The 17,380-nt window shown below is 37.2% G+C and overlaps 6 protein-coding genes across 7 annotated transcripts; 4 read left to right on the top strand and 2 right to left on the bottom strand.

Annotated features, from left to right (window-relative positions):
- Positions 1-238: 238 nt before the first annotated feature.
- Positions 239-2,536, top strand: LOC132201853 (UDP-glucosyltransferase 2-like; the record flags this gene model as incomplete). Its single annotated transcript, XM_059628374.1, has 6 exons — positions 239-354; positions 1,190-1,330; positions 1,396-1,669; positions 1,750-1,972; positions 2,026-2,245; positions 2,296-2,536. Coding segments are annotated over exons 1-6 (1,215 nt in total), but the record flags the coding sequence as incomplete, so codon positions are not given.
- A 1,072-nt stretch (positions 2,537-3,608) lies between these two features.
- Positions 3,609-5,615, top strand: LOC132199747 (UDP-glucosyltransferase 2-like). The gene is made up of 6 exons (XM_059624700.1): positions 3,609-4,017; positions 4,083-4,333; positions 4,390-4,603; positions 4,656-4,878; positions 4,935-5,154; positions 5,241-5,615. The coding sequence occupies exons 1-6, from the start codon at positions 3,676-3,678 to the stop codon at positions 5,563-5,565; spliced, it is 1,575 nt and encodes a 524-aa protein (XP_059480683.1). The 5' UTR covers positions 3,609-3,675; the 3' UTR covers positions 5,566-5,615.
- An 887-nt stretch (positions 5,616-6,502) lies between these two features.
- Positions 6,503-7,860, bottom strand: LOC132200179 (protein yippee-like 5). Of its 2 annotated transcripts, none has more exons than XM_059625437.1 (3): positions 7,700-7,860; positions 7,423-7,594; positions 6,503-7,302 (listed from the first exon to the last, which is right to left on the bottom strand). In XM_059625437.1, exons 2-3 carry the CDS (start codon positions 7,581-7,583, stop codon positions 7,101-7,103), a joined length of 363 nt encoding a protein of 120 aa, XP_059481420.1. In that variant the 5' UTR covers positions 7,584-7,594; positions 7,700-7,860; the 3' UTR covers positions 6,503-7,100. The 2 variants fall into 2 exon arrangements, with proteins under 2 accessions (XP_059481420.1, XP_059481421.1); XM_059625438.1 differs by having other exon boundaries at positions 7,674-7,826.
- A 206-nt stretch (positions 7,861-8,066) lies between these two features.
- Positions 8,067-9,733, top strand: LOC132200177 (endonuclease III-like protein 1). Its single transcript, XM_059625434.1, has 6 exons — positions 8,067-8,357; positions 8,418-8,588; positions 8,650-8,809; positions 8,864-9,080; positions 9,134-9,380; positions 9,551-9,733. The coding sequence occupies exons 1-6, from the start codon at positions 8,226-8,228 to the stop codon at positions 9,599-9,601; spliced, it is 978 nt and encodes a 325-aa protein (XP_059481417.1). The 5' UTR covers positions 8,067-8,225; the 3' UTR covers positions 9,602-9,733.
- LOC132200178 (nucleolar protein 12) lies at positions 9,721-10,642 on the bottom strand. The gene is made up of 4 exons (XM_059625435.1): positions 10,469-10,642; positions 10,302-10,407; positions 10,074-10,241; positions 9,721-10,017 (listed from the first exon to the last, which is right to left on the bottom strand). Exons 1-4 carry the CDS (start codon positions 10,561-10,563, stop codon positions 9,754-9,756), a joined length of 633 nt encoding a protein of 210 aa, XP_059481418.1. The 5' UTR covers positions 10,564-10,642; the 3' UTR covers positions 9,721-9,753.
- An 86-nt stretch (positions 10,643-10,728) lies between these two features.
- On the top strand, positions 10,729-15,670 carry LOC132200176 (RNA polymerase II-associated protein 1). The gene is made up of 20 exons (XM_059625433.1): positions 10,729-10,926; positions 11,008-11,079; positions 11,162-11,286; positions 11,361-11,693; positions 11,747-11,930; positions 11,985-12,157; positions 12,221-12,579; positions 12,632-12,792; positions 12,848-13,115; positions 13,165-13,408; positions 13,463-13,534; positions 13,606-13,715; positions 13,769-13,964; positions 14,019-14,290; positions 14,352-14,441; positions 14,498-14,835; positions 14,889-15,027; positions 15,090-15,255; positions 15,309-15,393; positions 15,443-15,670. Exons 1-20 carry the CDS (start codon positions 10,812-10,814, stop codon positions 15,595-15,597), a joined length of 3,657 nt encoding a protein of 1,218 aa, XP_059481416.1. The 5' UTR covers positions 10,729-10,811; the 3' UTR covers positions 15,598-15,670.
- Positions 15,671-17,380: the final 1,710 nt, after the last annotated feature.

The following is a 17,380-nucleotide window of genomic DNA, read 5'->3' on the forward strand; positions in this document are numbered from 1 at the left end:
AGTGAAAAAAAAATACTGTAGTAAAGAAATAAACATGAATAAAGCTGGAAGGTCACGTGAGGATTTGGTCTGCTTTCCACTGTGAGAGAAAAGGAAAACTTCCAGCAGTATTTCCTTAACCTCTGCGAGGACTAAAGCTCGTTGCAACATGCGCATCCCCACGTTTTTTCCTGTGACGTTAATCCTGGGGTTTTTTATGGGAAGTTCTGCGTGTTTCAAAATTCTTGCAATTACCCCGATGCCGTCGCCAAGCCACGGAATTTGGAACAGGTGTCTTCTGGAGGCTTTGGCTGAGAAAGGCCACGAGGTCACTGCACTTACAGCGTACTTTGGTGAAAACGCGACTAATATTAGGTAAAATATTTATGTTTATTCATTAAAAAATAAAATTTTAGCAAATTTATTTTATATAAAAGTAAATAAAAAAATAAGAAATCCGTGATATATTTTTTTAATTGAAGATAAATTAAAATTTAAATAATACAAATTTTTGCTAAAACTTCTAAAATTAAATCAACTTTATTAAGCAATTTGCCTTTTTTTATGTCTGATTTTCTTTAAACATTTTTTCTTTTACTTTTACTAATTTAAGCCAATTTTAAAAGATGCCTCTTTTTTCCCCATAATATAACGAAGAAGTTCAACTGAATTTCTCACATATTTTTTATCAAATAATTCTGACGCACGCATTTTTTTAACCATATTTATATTATTCTATACCTTTAGGAGTAAGTAAAATCCATTAAATTTATTTTGGGAAGCCTAAAATTAAAAATCTCTTTTTGAATGTGTACAAGTAACAATCATATATTTGTCTGCCAAAAAACATAAAATATTAAGACAACGTTTTCAGTCAAAATTTCTGCTTTGAAATGAAACTTGCTATAGTAACAAAAATAAAAAATCTACCTTCATAAATTTTTTGTGACCCAAGAAATTCTTATTTTTAACTAAAAGTTTCAATTTGTGTGATTAATGTATTTCGTTTTAGCTACCATCATTTGGGTGGACGCTTTACTGACGAGGTTACTTTTAAAATGGCAAAACTCGGCATTCGGAAGCAGACACAGATGATATGGCAGCGCGGCGCAGAAATAAGTGAGCTGCAAATGAAATCGGACGCAATAAAACGACTTTTAATTGAAAACAAAGAACAATATGACCTGATCATATTTGAATATTACTTCAGCGAGCAATTCGCCGCAATTCTGCCAAAATTCAAAGCGCCTATCGTTATTTTGAACGCATTTGCTGACGGTTTCTGGCATTGGGACTTGTTAGGAGTGGAAAACTCGCCCGCCGTATTTACGCATCCCTTGATGTCGTTCAGGTAAAAAAATAATTAAAGAATTGTAATAAATTAAATCATAATGAACGTTAAAATTAAACGAATAGTTCACCCATGAACTTCTTGGAACGAATGCAGAACTTCGTCACCTTGTATTACGAAAAGTATATTTACCAACAGTACTTATTAAGGCAGCAAGCCCTCGCTGACAAAGTTTTCGGAGAAGCTGCTGGAAAAATTCAAGACGCGAAGAACTTGTACGACCTCTTTTTAATTAACTCGGGGCCGCCAGGCTTGGACCTATCCAGATCGCTTCCTCCGAACTACAAAGAAGTCGGTTGCATTCAGTGCAGACCAAATGACAGCAATAAGTTGCAAAGGGTTATTTTCTCTCCTGCATTTTTGATATATAAATCATTTATGCATAAATTTATAAATTTAATAAAATTTAACATTTTTAGGAAGTGAAGGAATTCTTAGACGGCGCGAAAGATGGTTTTGTCTACTTTAGTCTAGGTACCAATATTAAAAGCAGCCTCTTACCTAAACACGTGATGAATGACATTTTAAAAACTTTCGATAATTTAAAATTAAAAGTTTTGTGGAAATTTGAAAATGACGACATGCCCGGAAAACCAGTTAATGTGATGATTAACAAATGGCTCTCGCAACAGGACGTGATTGGTGCTATTAAGATTTAATAACAATTAATTTTATTAATTTTTTTATACATCCAGGACATAAAAATTGCCGCCTCTTTATAACTCACGGTGGTCGGCTGAGTATTCAAGAAGCCGCTTACCACGGTGTGCCTTTGGTAATAATTCCTTTCTACATTGATCAACACAAAAACGGAGAAGTCGCGGCCAAATCAGAAATTGGAGTTACAATTAATTTCCTAGAATTTTCACGCGAGCGCTTCGAAACAGCAATTCGGAAAGTTCTCGACGACCCAAAGTAAGGAATTTATTTGTAATCAAATCGATTTAAACAATAATTTTGTGTAGATTCAAACGAAAGGCACAGAAGCAATCGGAAATTGCCCAAGACACGATGAGTACACCACTGGAAACGGCGGTCTTTTGGATCGAATACGTCGCCCGTCACAAGGGTGCTAAACACTTACGTCCTGCCAGTCTCGAGCTCAACTTTGTACAGCGGCATTGCCTTGACGTGATAGCGTTTCTAATAGCATCTGTTATTTTACTCCTCTTTACAATGAAGATAATGATCGTTTATTTTATTATTACAAGAAAATCAAATGAAAAGAAAGATAAGAAGCTTTAAAAAAATTGTTCTAAACTCATTTAATAAAATATGAATTTAAAAATAACAGAAAGTACAGTAATTATTTTATTTCAGAAATAAATTATTTTTTAATTATAGAATTTTAAAAAAATTAATAAAGAAAATAACTGTTGGAAATGAAGAAAATCTGGCTTGACCTCTTAAGTAAAAAATTGTTTTCTGAATAAAAACAAATAATTTTTTTATTCAAAAATAATTTAATACAACGAGGACAAGCCCGACTTTCTTCATTTCCATGATCATCTCCTCGAGTGTCAAATTCTTCAATCAAAAATTACAGTTCTTCGTCATTAAAAATTAAATAATAGCATCCAACGTTTTGCTTATTTTAATGTGTAAAAAAAACATCAAGATGTCTTTCCCTGCGAGAAGTATATCTTTTATTTTGTTGAGCTAATTTTGCTAAAGAAGCTGAACGACCAGCCTAAAATGCCACTTGAGAGGGCCGCTTTTTAAACTTTTACATCCTTCGGCATGAAAAAGCGCACCGCACCTCAGGACAGCCGCGGCCGACACGTCATGGGTGCATCTGGTAGACGTATATGGCTTTATTTTTGGTGTCCTATTGGTCGTTGCTCTCTTTGATATTTAATATTATCTTATCAAATGGTGTTGCTGCCGAAAGAAGAACTCAAAAGCTGGAACTTTGAACCCTTTGAGAAAGGGGGGAAACAAGGCTGAGTAAATAAATTAAGCAGAGTTAAAAAAATGTTATGGATAAAAATAGCAGTTCTGAAAAATGATAGGAGAAAAATATTTAAAAAATAATCTTTCTACAAAATAATTTTTCATTCGTTTTCACGTAATTCAATTTAAAATGTAATAAACTCCGCTTTTATTATTATTAATATTATTTTTTCTGCCACCTTTTAGAATAACCATTAAAGCTTTTTTTTAATCTTTTATGAAAAAAAGCACCTGCGTGTGATTGAGGATTATCTCGCGCCTTCTATAGATGGAGCCAAGATGATTACTTATGATGACTTGATGAGACGGCGTTCAGCTTATCATGGTCAAGGTTACCGTGAGAGGCGGACATCACTCTTATTTTCTCCTAGTATTTTGTGAGCTCTCTCAACATGCGGGTCATTTCGTTGGCCTGTTTTCTTATGTTCGCCGTTTCGGCGGCGCAAGGTGCGCGCATTTTGGGACTTTTCGGCGTGTCAGGAAAAAGTCACAACAACTTCTTCAGCGCCCTGACCCTAGAGCTGGCCAACAGAGGCCACAATCTAACCATTTTAACCTCTTTTCCCACAAAGAAGTCGTCGGCCAATTACAGAGAAATATCCGTTGATGTTATGGAGAAGTTCTCTGCTAACTTCAGCCCTTTCAAGCACGTGTCAGAGGGCATGCTAAATCAATTAGGATCCATGCTTAGCATGTTTCTTCAATTGTGCCCTAGTGTTTTAAGTTCCCCGCAAGTATAACAATAAAATTTCTTTGCGACCCTTTTAAATAATTATTTTTTTGGCTTTAAAAATTCAAGGTAAAACCTCTTTTGAATGAAGAATTTGACCTGGTGATTATTTCAACATTTTTCAACCAATGCTTCTTGCCGTTTGGTCAATTCAACAACGCGCCCATGATTGGAATCAGTCCTGCTGGATCGTTGGGAATGGGCATGGACATGGCCAACCCCGAGCCACCCTCTTACGTCCCCAGTTTGTTTTTGCCTCTAACTTCGAAAATGACATTCCCCGAAAGACTGCTCAACACGGTGATGACGGGTCTAATTAAGTGCGATTACATAATAAAGAAATATTTTTCCTTTTTAAAAATTCATTATATTTTAGATTTCTGGCAAAGTATTACTTGAAACCTTCCATGCACGAATCGGCCAAACAGTTTTTTGGACCCAACATTCCGTCTATAGAGGAAATGGAGCGAAGTTTGAGTCTGGTCATTTACAACAATCACTTTTCTCTGAATAGTCCAAGACCAATGGTGCCTGGTTGCGTTGACGCTGGCGGCATGCACATCAAGCAAAATAAGGAACCGCTTCCAAAAGTAAAAAGAAAAATAAACAAATTCATTGAAATAAAATTGGTAATATTTGCAGGATTTGCAAGAATACATGGACGGGGCCAAAGACGGTGTGATTTACTTTTCCATGGGCTCTGTAATCCAAGGCTCAGAATTTCCCAAGGAAAAATTGCAAGTTATTTTGGACGCGTTCAAAGAGTTGCCGCAACGAATCATATTCAAGTGGGAAACGGAAAATATGCCTGGAAAACCCAGCAACGTCAAAATCGGAAAGTGGCTTCCCCAGCAAGCAATTTTAGGTGCTCCGTTTTTAAATAAAATATTTAAAATCTTTTAAATTACATTTTTTTTATAGCTCATCCAAACTTGAAAGCGTTCATAACACACGGTGGATTGCTGAGCACGCAAGAAGCGACGTACCACGGAGTGCCGCTGGTGGGAATTCCGTTTTTCGGCGACCAGAAACTTAACATAGCGAAGTCGTCGCGCCTTGGATATGCCGTAGGCTTGGATTTCCAAACCTTGGACAAGCAGTCCGTTCTAGCCGCGATTAAAACAGTCACAGGATTCCCTTCGTAAGTTCATAATCAAATTATTTAGCTGAAAATTTCAATTTTTCAACTGCAACTTCAAAATTAAAATATTTTCAAATAATTTTTAGCTTCAGCAAAAAAGCCAAAGAGCTTAGCAAGGTTGTTCGCGATCAACCAGAGACGCCGCTTGAAAGGGCCGTCTTTTGGACAGAGTACGTCCTTCGACATGACGGCGCGCCGCACCTCAGGACGGCCGCGACCAACATGTCTTGGTGTCAAGTGCACCTGATCGACGTGTATGGCTCGATTATTGGTGTACTCTTGGTCGTTGCACTCTTTGATTATTATCTTATCAAATGGTGTTGCTGCCGAAAGAAGAGAAGCTCAACAAGTAAAGCTGGAACTTCAATGTCTTCAAAAAAAGACAAGAAAGGGAAAGCGAAGGCTGAATAATTGTAAATGTTTAACCATCGTTAAATAAATTTCCAGGTTTTTATACGAAATCCCTAAATTATGTTTGCTATTTTCCAAGTCCAACAACATCAACTTTTGATTGATTCAGTAAAAGAAAATTTTTGATCTGATGCTATATACAAATATTTTTTATCTTCCTAAGTATCTTCAAGTTTTGTGTTTGCCACTGGAAAAAAATAATGCAAATGCAGAGAGCGTTCTAGGCGTGAGTTTATCAATTTCTCTTATCATAAACGGTTAATCTATCCATTGTTGACAAAACTCATTGCTATGGCGTACCCATAAACTCTGCGTGGCAAAAGAAATAGAATTAGTTGATAATTACACCATCACACAGTGCTCAAAAGAAACACGCAATTCGTAAAATCTCCCGCGATTTTATCACTTCTATTGAATGATTTGACGGTGCTAACAGCATCGCTTCACACTACACGCAAATCAACACAAAGGAATAAATTAAAGACTTTTTCGAGTCGTTCGATGTCTTCGGAATAATCCACTGTGGGCCGTCTCTGGTCCAAGTGGGATTCCTTTTTGCTCAATTTTCCACTGGCGGCCAAAATGCCTGAAGTCAAGACACTATTAGACCAAAAAATTGACCTCAAAATCGTTTCCATGTTTTATAACAAGTGTCTCATCCCTTTTGCCAATCACAAATATTCTCAATTCATTAGGGTATTTTATTTATTTTGTATTAAACTAAGATTTTTTTTATGAATTTTCTTTTAAATTGAATTTGGCTCCACACACTCCATACTTAAAGGAAAAAAATTCTAAGGCAGAAAGTGGACATTCTCATATCAGCGTTTGCTGAACTTCCGCAGAGGGTAATTTGGAAATGGGAATCCAAAACTTGCAACTCAATCACACTGTGATTGAAATTAAAATTATTTTTAAAGAAAAAAGTTTAAGAAAATCGTGTGCAACGCATGGTTTATTGAAATATTCTCACTACATGTGCAATGATTATCAAAAGAAAGTTGGACGTTTCAATGTATTCCGATAAACCCACAACTTTGATTAACACTTATTGAAATTTACAATATTTAGTATCACTAGCCTATCGACACACTTAATTATGGGTTGATATTTCCCAAAAACTCTAGATATATAAATAAATTATATTGATTTGATTCAAATCTTTATGATTAAATAAAAAGAAACTTTAACCTCGGACCATATTGAGAAATTATAAATAGGTATGGAAGGAAGCTTTAAACTAGAATGCTCTAAATTAAAAGCAAACTTGATGGATGCAACAGTCAAATCTGGATAATTAATTTAGATCATCAAAGAAGGTTTGAATAGAACTTAATTTATGCATCCATGTTTCCAAATAACGCTTATGATCGAGCATATTATCAGAATTTCACTCTCTTGTAATCATTTCACTCAAATCTAGTCCGGCCAAAACATGGATTTTGAGATGGGGCGCGGTTGAAATGAATTCGTGCACTTGAGATTCGTCAGTCTCAAAGGGATGATGCACTTGAGCCTCTTGGCGAGTGATCGTGTCAGTCGTCCCGGCCCATGTGCTCATCAATGCCGTCCGTCTCTGTGACGAGCGCCCTTTCGAGGATGACCCTACCTTCTTTATAGCGCTGATTTTCCTCAGTGGCGAATTCGTAGATCCATCCAACTTTGGTGTCACAGTTTTTGCAGAACACATCTCGAACCATGTGACGACCTGTCAGCATCACTCGGTCTTGAACCTCACTGGAAAAATCGGAAAAATATTAAAATGTTATGTATAATTTTGGTGTAATTGTTTTCAAAAGTCGAAATTTATTATGAATACTGAATGAAAAGCTTTTGGGATTTCCAAATTAAACAAACCTGTAGTTGAGGTTGACGACCTTGTTGAAGAGGAAGGCCCTTCCTGTAGCTCCAGTGAACCTGGTGCTTATTAGCTCCGACCTGTTTGTCAGAATGGTGTCGCACGAGGCGCAGGAGAAAAGCCTCGAGCCACCGATGTGGGCCAGGAAAATGCGACCCATTTTGCTGGAGCCTGCAAGAGTTTGGATTTTAGTCAAGAGAAGTGTATGGATTTCTTATCACAATAAATATGTTTTATATCACAAGCTCACCGATGAATGAAAACTGAAAGGCTCACCTTATCCGAAGATTTGCAAATTGCGCACAAAACAACGTGCGTCTTATTTGAAAGAGTAAGACGACGACAAGGGAACACGATTTGCGATTTTGCAAACTGCCTGACAACAAACTCACTTGTCCCAGCTGGCAGCACAAACGACAACACTGCAAAAAGAAGAAGGCGTGTCTCTGAGGGGTGTATTTGCAAGAATTTGCACGTCAAGTGCATTACTTTTATATTTTTACGGCTTGTAACACTTTTCACAAGTATATTATAAATTCCCATAAAATTATATATATAAAGACACAAAGAAAATTTGAAATCGTTCTTTAATTCGTATTAAATAGGTTGAATAGTTTAGGTATCAACAATTAAAATTTGCTCCTCTGCTAACACCCTACTCCACTGTCGGAGGGAAAATATTTCTACCAACAAATTTCTACCAAAATTTCCACAAAAACCTTAAAACGTTTCGGTTTCAGCACAACAAGATTGTGTCAGCTTTCAGCATATCACTTATATCATGAGTTAAAATTTTAACAAAATGCCTCCAAAATTTATGCCAAAAGAATGGATGAAGACGCTGACAAACATCAGGGAAATGCGAAAACTCGAGGTCGCACCAGTGGATAGCATGGGTTGCGACCAGTGCCAGGATGAAGAGCAACCTGCAGAGGTTGATTACATAACATAAAATTTTAGAAAACTTTTAACATATTTAATTTTTTTTTTTTAGATTCAAAGGTATCAAATTTTGCTGTCGTTGATGTTGTCCAGTCAAACCAAGGACCAGGTCACTCACGCCGCAATGACTAAACTGCGCGCCCACGGCTGCACCATTGAGAGCATTTTAGCCACGCATGACACCCTCCTGGGGGAATTGATTTACCCTGTCAGCTTCTGGAAGGTTTGTTATTTGTTGTCTTCTATAGTTAATTATATTTTTTAATTATGTATTTTTAATGAAGACAAAAGTCCGGCACATCAAAGCAACGACAGCTGTCCTTGCCGAAAAGTACAACGGAGACATTCCGAATACAGTGAAGGATTTGTGCTCACTGCCTGGAGTTGGCCCAAAAATGGCTCATCTGTGTATGAATATTGGATGGGGAATTGTCACTGGCATTGGTATATAATTGAATTTTCTCAAGAAAAAATTAAATAAACATTTTCTTAATTTAGGAGTTGACACACATGTCCATCGAATCTCAAATCGCCTGGGTTGGGTGAAAAGCAAAAATCCAGAGGACACAAGGAAGCAGCTTGAAGACTGGTTACCTCAGGAGCTGTGGGATGAAGTGAATCACCTCCTTGTTGGATTCGGACAAACAATTTGCAGGCCAGTCAATCCTCGATGTGGCGAATGCCTCAACAAAGACACTTGTCCAGCAGCCTTCAAGTAAATCCTTAAATAATTAAATTTAGTGGTGATTTATTTTAAATTTATTGCAGAGAAGTGAAAAAGTCTCCAGTTAAGAAAAAGGGTGAATCTCAGAACTCCGAGGCAAAGCCTAAAGTGAAGAAGATCGGGGAAGCGACGACCTCCAAATATTTTGCCAACATCAAAACTGAGCCTGTGGAAGGAGACATTGAGGAAAATTTGAAGAAGATAAAAAAGCTAAAAAAAGTTGTTAAACAAGAACCTGTTCTGGAAGCACCTCAAATAGAAGCTATTCTCATCAAAAAAGAAGAGCCAGAGGTTATTTTAAATTTAACTTCAGTCTTAAAAATTAGTTTTAAATTATTTCTTGAACTCAAGAAAGCGAACCCTTTTTATTAAGATTTAAAATGATTTCAAGTGTTTTCGATTAATTTTTAAAGTTTAAATTGCGAAAAATTTTTCTCATTAGAATTCTTTGTTTGATGCAGGGAATCACCCCGACTGGAAGAGTAACTCGGAGCAGATCATCGAAAAAATAACTTGAAATGTTTGAACCTCTCCTGCATTTTCATACTTTCAAAAAGTATTTTTCAGTACAAAAGAAAATAGATTAATGCCAATATATTAGATAAGACAAATGAAAAAATAAATGCCACTCTTTTAAAGAGAAAATAATTGTTTATTCATTCATTCATTTGCTTCTGCCTCCATGACGGTTGCCTCTCTGCTTAGCCTGAAGATTCTTCCTTGCCTTCAGCTTGCGAACAACACTTGCCTTTTTCTTTTGCTTCGTCTGCTCAAGCTTTCCTTTTTTCTGGAATGCCTTGCTTTTCTGCATCTGCTTTGTAGCCATCTTTTTCACTGCCTTTTTAATATCCTTGCCACTCTTGATGTCCTTATTTCGGGGCTTTTCTGAAGATCCTTCCCCTTGACCGTCGTCTTCCTCATATTTCGTCTTAGGGACAAAGGAATTATAAGGCATAAAACGAATTGTAAAATTCTTCAGCTTACTCGATTTTCTCCAATCCAAAAATTGTCCTCTGCCATACTGGCCGTGGAAAGCTCCTTAATACTAACAGAGTGTTGCTCAAGATCATAAGTCTCCTCTTTTCCCAAAAGCTCCTCAACTTCAGGAATGGGCCTGTAGGAAACAACCATGGTGTTGTGCAGATTTTTAGCCTAAAGTTAAGAATTTTTTTTATTAATCTCTGCAATTATGTATAAGTTATAAAAACATACCTCGTCCTTGATTCTCTTCTTTTCTGCCTTCATCTCGGCCTCCAGTTCTTCCTGCGCCCTTTTCTTGCGTGCCATTTTTCGTTTGTGGAAGCCACTAAGAAAATCCCTGAAATTTTCAAGTTAAAATAATTATATCATATTTTTTCGATTAAAATTGGAAAGCAAACCTTCTCTTTTCGTGATCGAATACCAATTCAACTTTGTTCTTCTTATTGATAGCCTTCTTAGGCCGAAAAACCTTTCCTTGGCCCTTATTTTTCATTTTTGAACAGCAAAAAATACAATATTTAATAATAAATCAGCGATCTCAGCAAACGTAAACAAACCCATGTGGTAGAAGATTGGAGAAACGGAGCGTTTTCATTGGTCGAAAAATACTCATGGCAGTCACCGCAGCGCTGCGATTGGTTGTAGATTGAATGAAAGTTTAAAAACATCAACAACAACAAGCCTGACTTCAATAATTCTGCTTTTAGTGACGGCTTTTTTCAGTTTTCGATCATTTTGAAAATGAGTTTTCGTCCGAAAGTGGGTGAAACCGATGAAGATCTTATTAGGCAAAATGCAGAGTTTTTGAAAAACGTCAAAAGAAAGGTAGAGGAGACAGACAAAGCTGCCTTGGAAGGTGAGATGCAAATTTTTTAAAGGACGAAAATGTCCACTTTTGTCTCCTCAAAATTATATGTAACATTTTGCACTTTTGCAGGTGATTTGAAGAAACAAAAGGCACAGGAGTGTGGAACTGATTGTATTTTTAATGATCCAGAGGTCATATTAAGTACGGCAATTTTCCTAAACTAAAATAATTTAATATTAAAGCGATTAAAGCTTAAAAAAATAACTTTTAATTTTTGACACAGACAGTGCTCGAGTTCCTGGAATCATGCTAAGCGATATAGTTGAAAGGACTCCTTCAGCAAAGCCTTTCAGACCTCCGGTGGCAACAACGAGTGGTTTCCCTGTAGTTTTCAAAAGAGACAAATTGGTATAAATTATATATTATAAAAATAAATTATTAATATTTTACAAAATTCATTTGTTCGGTGTTCGGTCCAACAGCTCTCCCAAGGTGACACTAAAAAATTGAGTATTTTTGCAAAAATGCATCAGCGAAAATCTCAGCAGGGAGTGTCATTATCTGCTAGTGAGGAAATCAACTTGGGAGCTCAAACAGCAATAAAAAATGTGTTTGGACCATCAGAGGCTCAGAAAATTCACGAAGAAAGTTTGCAAAAACTCTCTCAGTTGAGTGAAGAGCAGATATTAGAGGAAAGGAAACGCCTTCTGGCGTCTTTAAATCCGGAAACTCTCAAGTTTTTTACAAACAGACAGAAAGGCAAAGGTGCTGGCATCGGTGAAGAGCCTTTGAAACCCACACAAGCCCAACCTAAGGTAAAATTGTTTTATTTTATAATCAACATTAATTTACAAAAATTTATTTTTAGGAGGAAAAAATGTTGGAAGACCAGCCTATTCCTGAAGAAGATTTACCAATTCCGATTGAGGAGGCTAAGAAGTGGTTGCACATGGATGTAGTTGAAAATGAAAAGTTGAAGTGGATGAAAAAATTGCCAGCTCCAAAGCCATTGGCTCCGGGTGACCCTCACCCAGCTCGCTTTGATTTTGAAGGTTGTTGATGTGAAAAATTGTATTCTTTGCGCTAAGTTTCCTTGAAATTTTTAGGCAATTTGATGCCTGTCAACGCTGATGTGCCTGAGACAAAAGCTCTCCACCATCATGGAGAGGAACCTGAGAGAGCTGGCTACACTCTCGAAGAACTTCTGCTCTTCTCCAGGAGTTCAGTTATGCAGCAGAGGGCCATTGGTGTGTCCACGATAGCGAATATTTTGCGTTTGGTTATTATCATTTTTATTTTATATGTATACATTTTTTAAAATACTTCAATCTTATGAATTTAGGCAAAGGAGGGAAGGTTTGACCTTTGCCTCGAAGAGTCAATCATCCCACAGCTCGTTAGTGCAGGATTATTTGCAGTTTTGAGATTCTCCTTAGACGACGCTGTGATGATGGTCGTCCAAGCCGCTGCCGAAGCCTTGAATTATCTGCTCGCCTCTGAACCTGATGAAGTCTGCCTTAGTTTGATGCTGGGAACGACTTTTGGCCTTCAACAGCCTATCTTGGCTTGTCCTCCTGAGCCTGAGGAGGAAAAGGAAAAGGGGCAAACTTCGATTGAGGAGGGAGAGCTGCGGGACCACGAATTGCTGCAGCTCGACGTAATCAAAGGCGCCTTGAGGACTGATCTTGTCCCTAGAATAAGGTAAAAAAAACTTTTGAAAATGTAAATTAAAATTATTAGTTAATCTTTTAAGATATCTGCTGGAGATCATTAAGCCTGGTCCAAAGACGACTCTTTCCCTCATTGAAATTCTGATCAGAATCGCAAGGCACTCGAGAGAATCTGCTTTAGCCATCGGAAGGTGTCCTGGTCTGATGCAAACAATAATTTCCCAGTTTTTGCCACTTAATTGGGGTATGATATTTCTAACTTTATTCAAAATTATTTTTAAAACTTATCCATCCACCAGAGTCGACTACAAAGAAACCAGCAGATATGGAGTCTGTCCGAGGTGTCCCCTTGGCAAGAGCAGTTCGACTGATTAGAATTATTTCAGCGCAAAGCAAAGCAATGTCTTTGGATTTCATCAATAAGTTCAACATCATGACACCTATCATGGCTTATCTGGCCTCTGAGCCTGGTGAGACGGGAATTCCGGATGGACCTGCCATTCTCATCGAGTCGTTTTATCTTTGGCAAACCTTTCTTGCCTATGACTTGGGAATCAATGAATTCAGGTTGGTTATTTTATTAGTTACCAACAATTTATTTAATTTTTGGCTTCAGCTCATTTTCGCCGGTCTATGGGCAACTTTTGTCTTTCCACTTGACAAACACGAACTTGCGAACGGAGGGCTCGTTTTACCAAGAACATGCCACTGCCATTCTAACTCTGTTGAGTGCAGCACTAAATGTGAACAGGATGCATCATGATAAATTACCAAGAGAACTTTTGATCCAAGTGGGGCCTCCAATCGTTAAAACGACAGCATCTTGGATCACACAGGCAGCAGAGAACCTTCCAATGAATGTAAATTTTTTTAACGATACATTTTTTCCTTTTTTTATTGAAGTCGCTTTTTAGTTTTCAGACTGCAAGCTAGTCGGAGCAGCCTTAAGTGTGTCAAAGCAGCTTTTCCTCGTTTTGCAATACTGGGTAAATAAAATTAATAATATAAGTAATTTAAAATAGAAACAAGTCATAAAAAAAACTTTTTTTTATACCAGGATGGTGTCGACACAATGTCATGGATGAGCTTGGTTCAGAATGTCACAAACTCCTCAGTAATTCCCTTCATTTCCTCAAAAACTTTTGAGTCGTGGACAAACTCTATGTTGTAAGTGAAAAAGAAAAGAAACACTAACAAGTTTTTTAAATGAATTTTTCTAGGGAACATTCAAGCCTTCTGGATTCTGAATCCACATCTGGACGTAAACGGGATCCCAAGGGACTTCCGTCAACAGGTTCTGTCACTTACGGACAGAGAATTACCTCAATCCTTCAGCCTGGCTCTCCTTCTTTTGCAGTGCAATCGATCATTGCGTTTCTGAATTTTACAGTAGATAAATTTCCAATGTACAAGCAGGTAAAGTTGCTGTTATTAATATCAATTTTTAACTTCATTGGAATTTAATTTTAGGCGATTTTTGATGCCCTCTTGAAGAGCAAAGGAGTGCAAAGTTACATTAATAAAATAGCCATAAATGGATGTCCCGGCTTTGACCACTGGTTTTCGAGGACTGAAATTCACCTATCAGCAGATCTGCTCAACATTGCTACGAAAAGTGAAAATCTAGACTCGGATCATCAGTGGCAGTGCCATCGCGCTGCCATGAATTTGATATCCTGTATTAGAATAGAAGACCGATCTCTGATAACTCAATTATTCAATACCTGGATATTCTACAACAAGTAAATATTAAATTTTTTGTGCACATATATAACATTCTTAAAAAAAAAATGTTAATTTTAGTCAAGAAGAGACATTCTTAAGTCTGATGCAGAAACTGAATTTGCAGGATAACAATACAAAAAGTCCTTTATTGGAAATTGCCATTAATGAGTAAGATTTTAACAATTTTAGCTGTTTAAATAATATTTTTAATTTTTTTTCTGTAGGCTGCCTATGATTAGGGATGCTTTCTTGGTAGCTTTCAAACTCAACTTCGGAACACCAATCAGTAGCAAAAACACCATTAGCTTACCTGCTGAAAATGATTCTTTGTTGCCTGTTGATTGGCCTTTCTTGCCATTGGTGAAGGTTGTGGGACATGTGCAGGAGGAGAAGAAAGTTGAAAACAAGACATCCGCTGAGGAGCATCCTCCTGCAGATTTATCAGAGGTGTTTCGAAGTTTGCAATGGATCTTCATTTTAGAGACTCTGGAGCCGCAGGTCCTTAACAAAATGCTGTCTCCGACTGCTAGGCTCTGCCGCTTAGCCTGCGTATTTTTAGCTGGCAAGTTATTGGCTTAAATAATTTTGTGCTTTATTAATTTTATTCAAATTTAGAAAATTGCATTTTCCTGGAGAAAAATATCAGCGATTTACTGAAAGAAATTGTTGGAGCCCTCTTGAAAAATCAGTCTTTATGTGGACAGGATTTTGACTTTGACGAAAAAATTCCTGGATTAAAAGACTTTTGGGATTTGTAAGTTTTTTCAAAATAAATTATAATCGTAAATAATTGTTATCTATATTATTATTTTTAAGGTATGTTCAACTGGTTCAGCAATACAGCGCAGAGTCTTATGGTGATAAATTATTTGCGCACTTCATCCTGATTCCCTTGCAACAAAGGTTCAGCGTCTCCTTTAAAAACCTTATCTGGGGAGAGCTAGTGGAAATTGTGCGCTTTCTGTCTCTGCCAATAGAAGAGGTAACGACAAAAAATAAAAAACATTCTGCAAAAATAAATTTTATTCTTTTTAGCTTATGATTCCTATTGAAAACTTTTTGGAACCTTTGGAGACAAACGTTGCCCTACTTGAGTTGTATTTGAAGACTCTTAGATCAGGTAATTTAAATTGTAATATTGTTAGAACAATTCTAAAGATACCGTTAAGGTTTGGTGAAACCGTCTTGGAGTCCACTTTTGTACAAACTATCGACCCATCAAATAGTTCAATACATTAAGCAAGGAGAAGACCGTCAGTTTGCTGCAAAACTGAAATTTGGTTTGACGTCTGGCAGCAATGAACTTAGTAGTTTAATTGACTAATTTTTATATTAATAATTTTTGGCCTTTCCGAGGCCAAAAAACAAACAAATAAACAATATTTTCCTTGTGTATACTTCACATTCTATTAATCTATTTTGTAGACACATAACTGTAATTATTATGTTGCACCACCAACAAGCTAAGGCACTAATCATTGTCAGCAAAGAAAATTATACTCTGCCAAACCTGTCAGTGCCATGTGCATTTAAATGATGCTTACATTGAAAACCCAAAGCAGCATACACACATTTTAGTATCCCTTGAGCTTTTCATAGCCATGTCGAGTTTCTTTGAGCGGTGCTTCTTAGCCATTGGATTCTATTTGGGCATTATGCCATTCAAACTCCGTGACTCTGAATATCTCGAAAGATCAAAATTTGGCCTAATTCTTCTTTTGTTCAATTTTCTGTTTGCTCTTTATATAGAAGCTGATCTTTTATTTAGCGACATCGTGCGCTTTTTGAAAAAGAGCAATTCTAACGGCGTTGAAATTTACCCAGTAGTGTTGTTCACCGTGAGTTCGTGCTGCGGAATCGTTTTTGGGATTGCGAATGCCTACTGGAAATTAAATCTCACTGCGGAAATACTCAACAAATTAAATGAAATGAGCGTGTTTGAATATGAAAATCGGAAGAATAACGGTAATGTCCAGAAATTTCGGTACTTTCATAAATTTCTCAGATTTCTTTGTGTTTGCTGCGTGCAATTGCGTTTTAGTTTCATCGACTGCATTTTACGTTGGACACGACATTGTCCACTTTCTTGAATTGGGAAACACGCACTTGTTCATCACCTTCCTTTGCACCGACTGGTGCACAATGGGTCCGCTGTACGTCGAAGGTCTCTTTGCCCTGATGTGCTGCAAAGTGTGCAAGCGGCTTGACGAAATCACGAGGGCGCCCTTCACTGTTGACGGAGCAACTCTTTCAAGAAGATTTACAAGACTTTGCGATATTGGATGGAAAATCAATCAAAGGTGCTTTTATTAAAATAAATTGTACACATATAAAATGCTAATTAAAAAAAAATTAGATTCGGTCTCGATTTTTTAATCAGTTTGTCGATGGCTCCTTTGCTGCTAATTTCCTGCCTTCTGGTTCTGGTGTGCTCGGCCCTGAATATTGGATTGTACGGCGAGCTGAATTTACTATTTTACGCATTCTACGCCACCTCCTCATTCGTAAGGACGTCTTTCGTCTGCTACTTCAGCCGAAAATTGCTTGTCAAAGTAAATAATTTAAATGAAATTATTTCTGTTTTGTATTGACTAGAGAGGAAATGAAAATGTTCTGTTGCCTGAAAATACGTAAAATATGCTTAAAAATTAATGAGCCCGTCAGTGAAACAAGCCTAAGGCTATTAATGCGCGCTATTATCCATAATTCTTCTCTGTCTTTGGAGCAAATATTTAGCCATTCAGGCCAAGCACTTTGTTTGACGAATATCTGTGCTTGGAATTTGCAAAATATAATTTAAGTTTAAAATGAAAAATTCTCTTTTCTACCACCCTTCTGTTGGGGTAAATTCGTGGATTTTGCTCTTGGCGCTGATTTTGGGAATTTTCCCGACCGGATTGGTGTCAGGTCCCAAATTTGGGGAGGTCAAAGTCGGTCTTCTGATGTGCCTGGCCAACTTTGCGTTTTCCGTCTATGTGAACGTCCGCAGCATCCACACGCAGAGCATAAAAATCCTGGAAATCTTCTCCGCGCGCTCCACTGTCAAAACCGAAATATATCCGATTTTCATCTTCATGGCCAGTTTCCTCGTGGCGGTGGTCGCAGTC

This window comes from Neocloeon triangulifer, unplaced genomic scaffold, assembly GCF_031216515.1.
Source record: "Neocloeon triangulifer isolate White Clay Creek 2 clone unplaced genomic scaffold, ASM3121651v1 ptg000014l, whole genome shotgun sequence".
Taxonomy (NCBI): Eukaryota; Metazoa; Arthropoda; class Insecta; order Ephemeroptera; family Baetidae; genus Neocloeon; species Neocloeon triangulifer.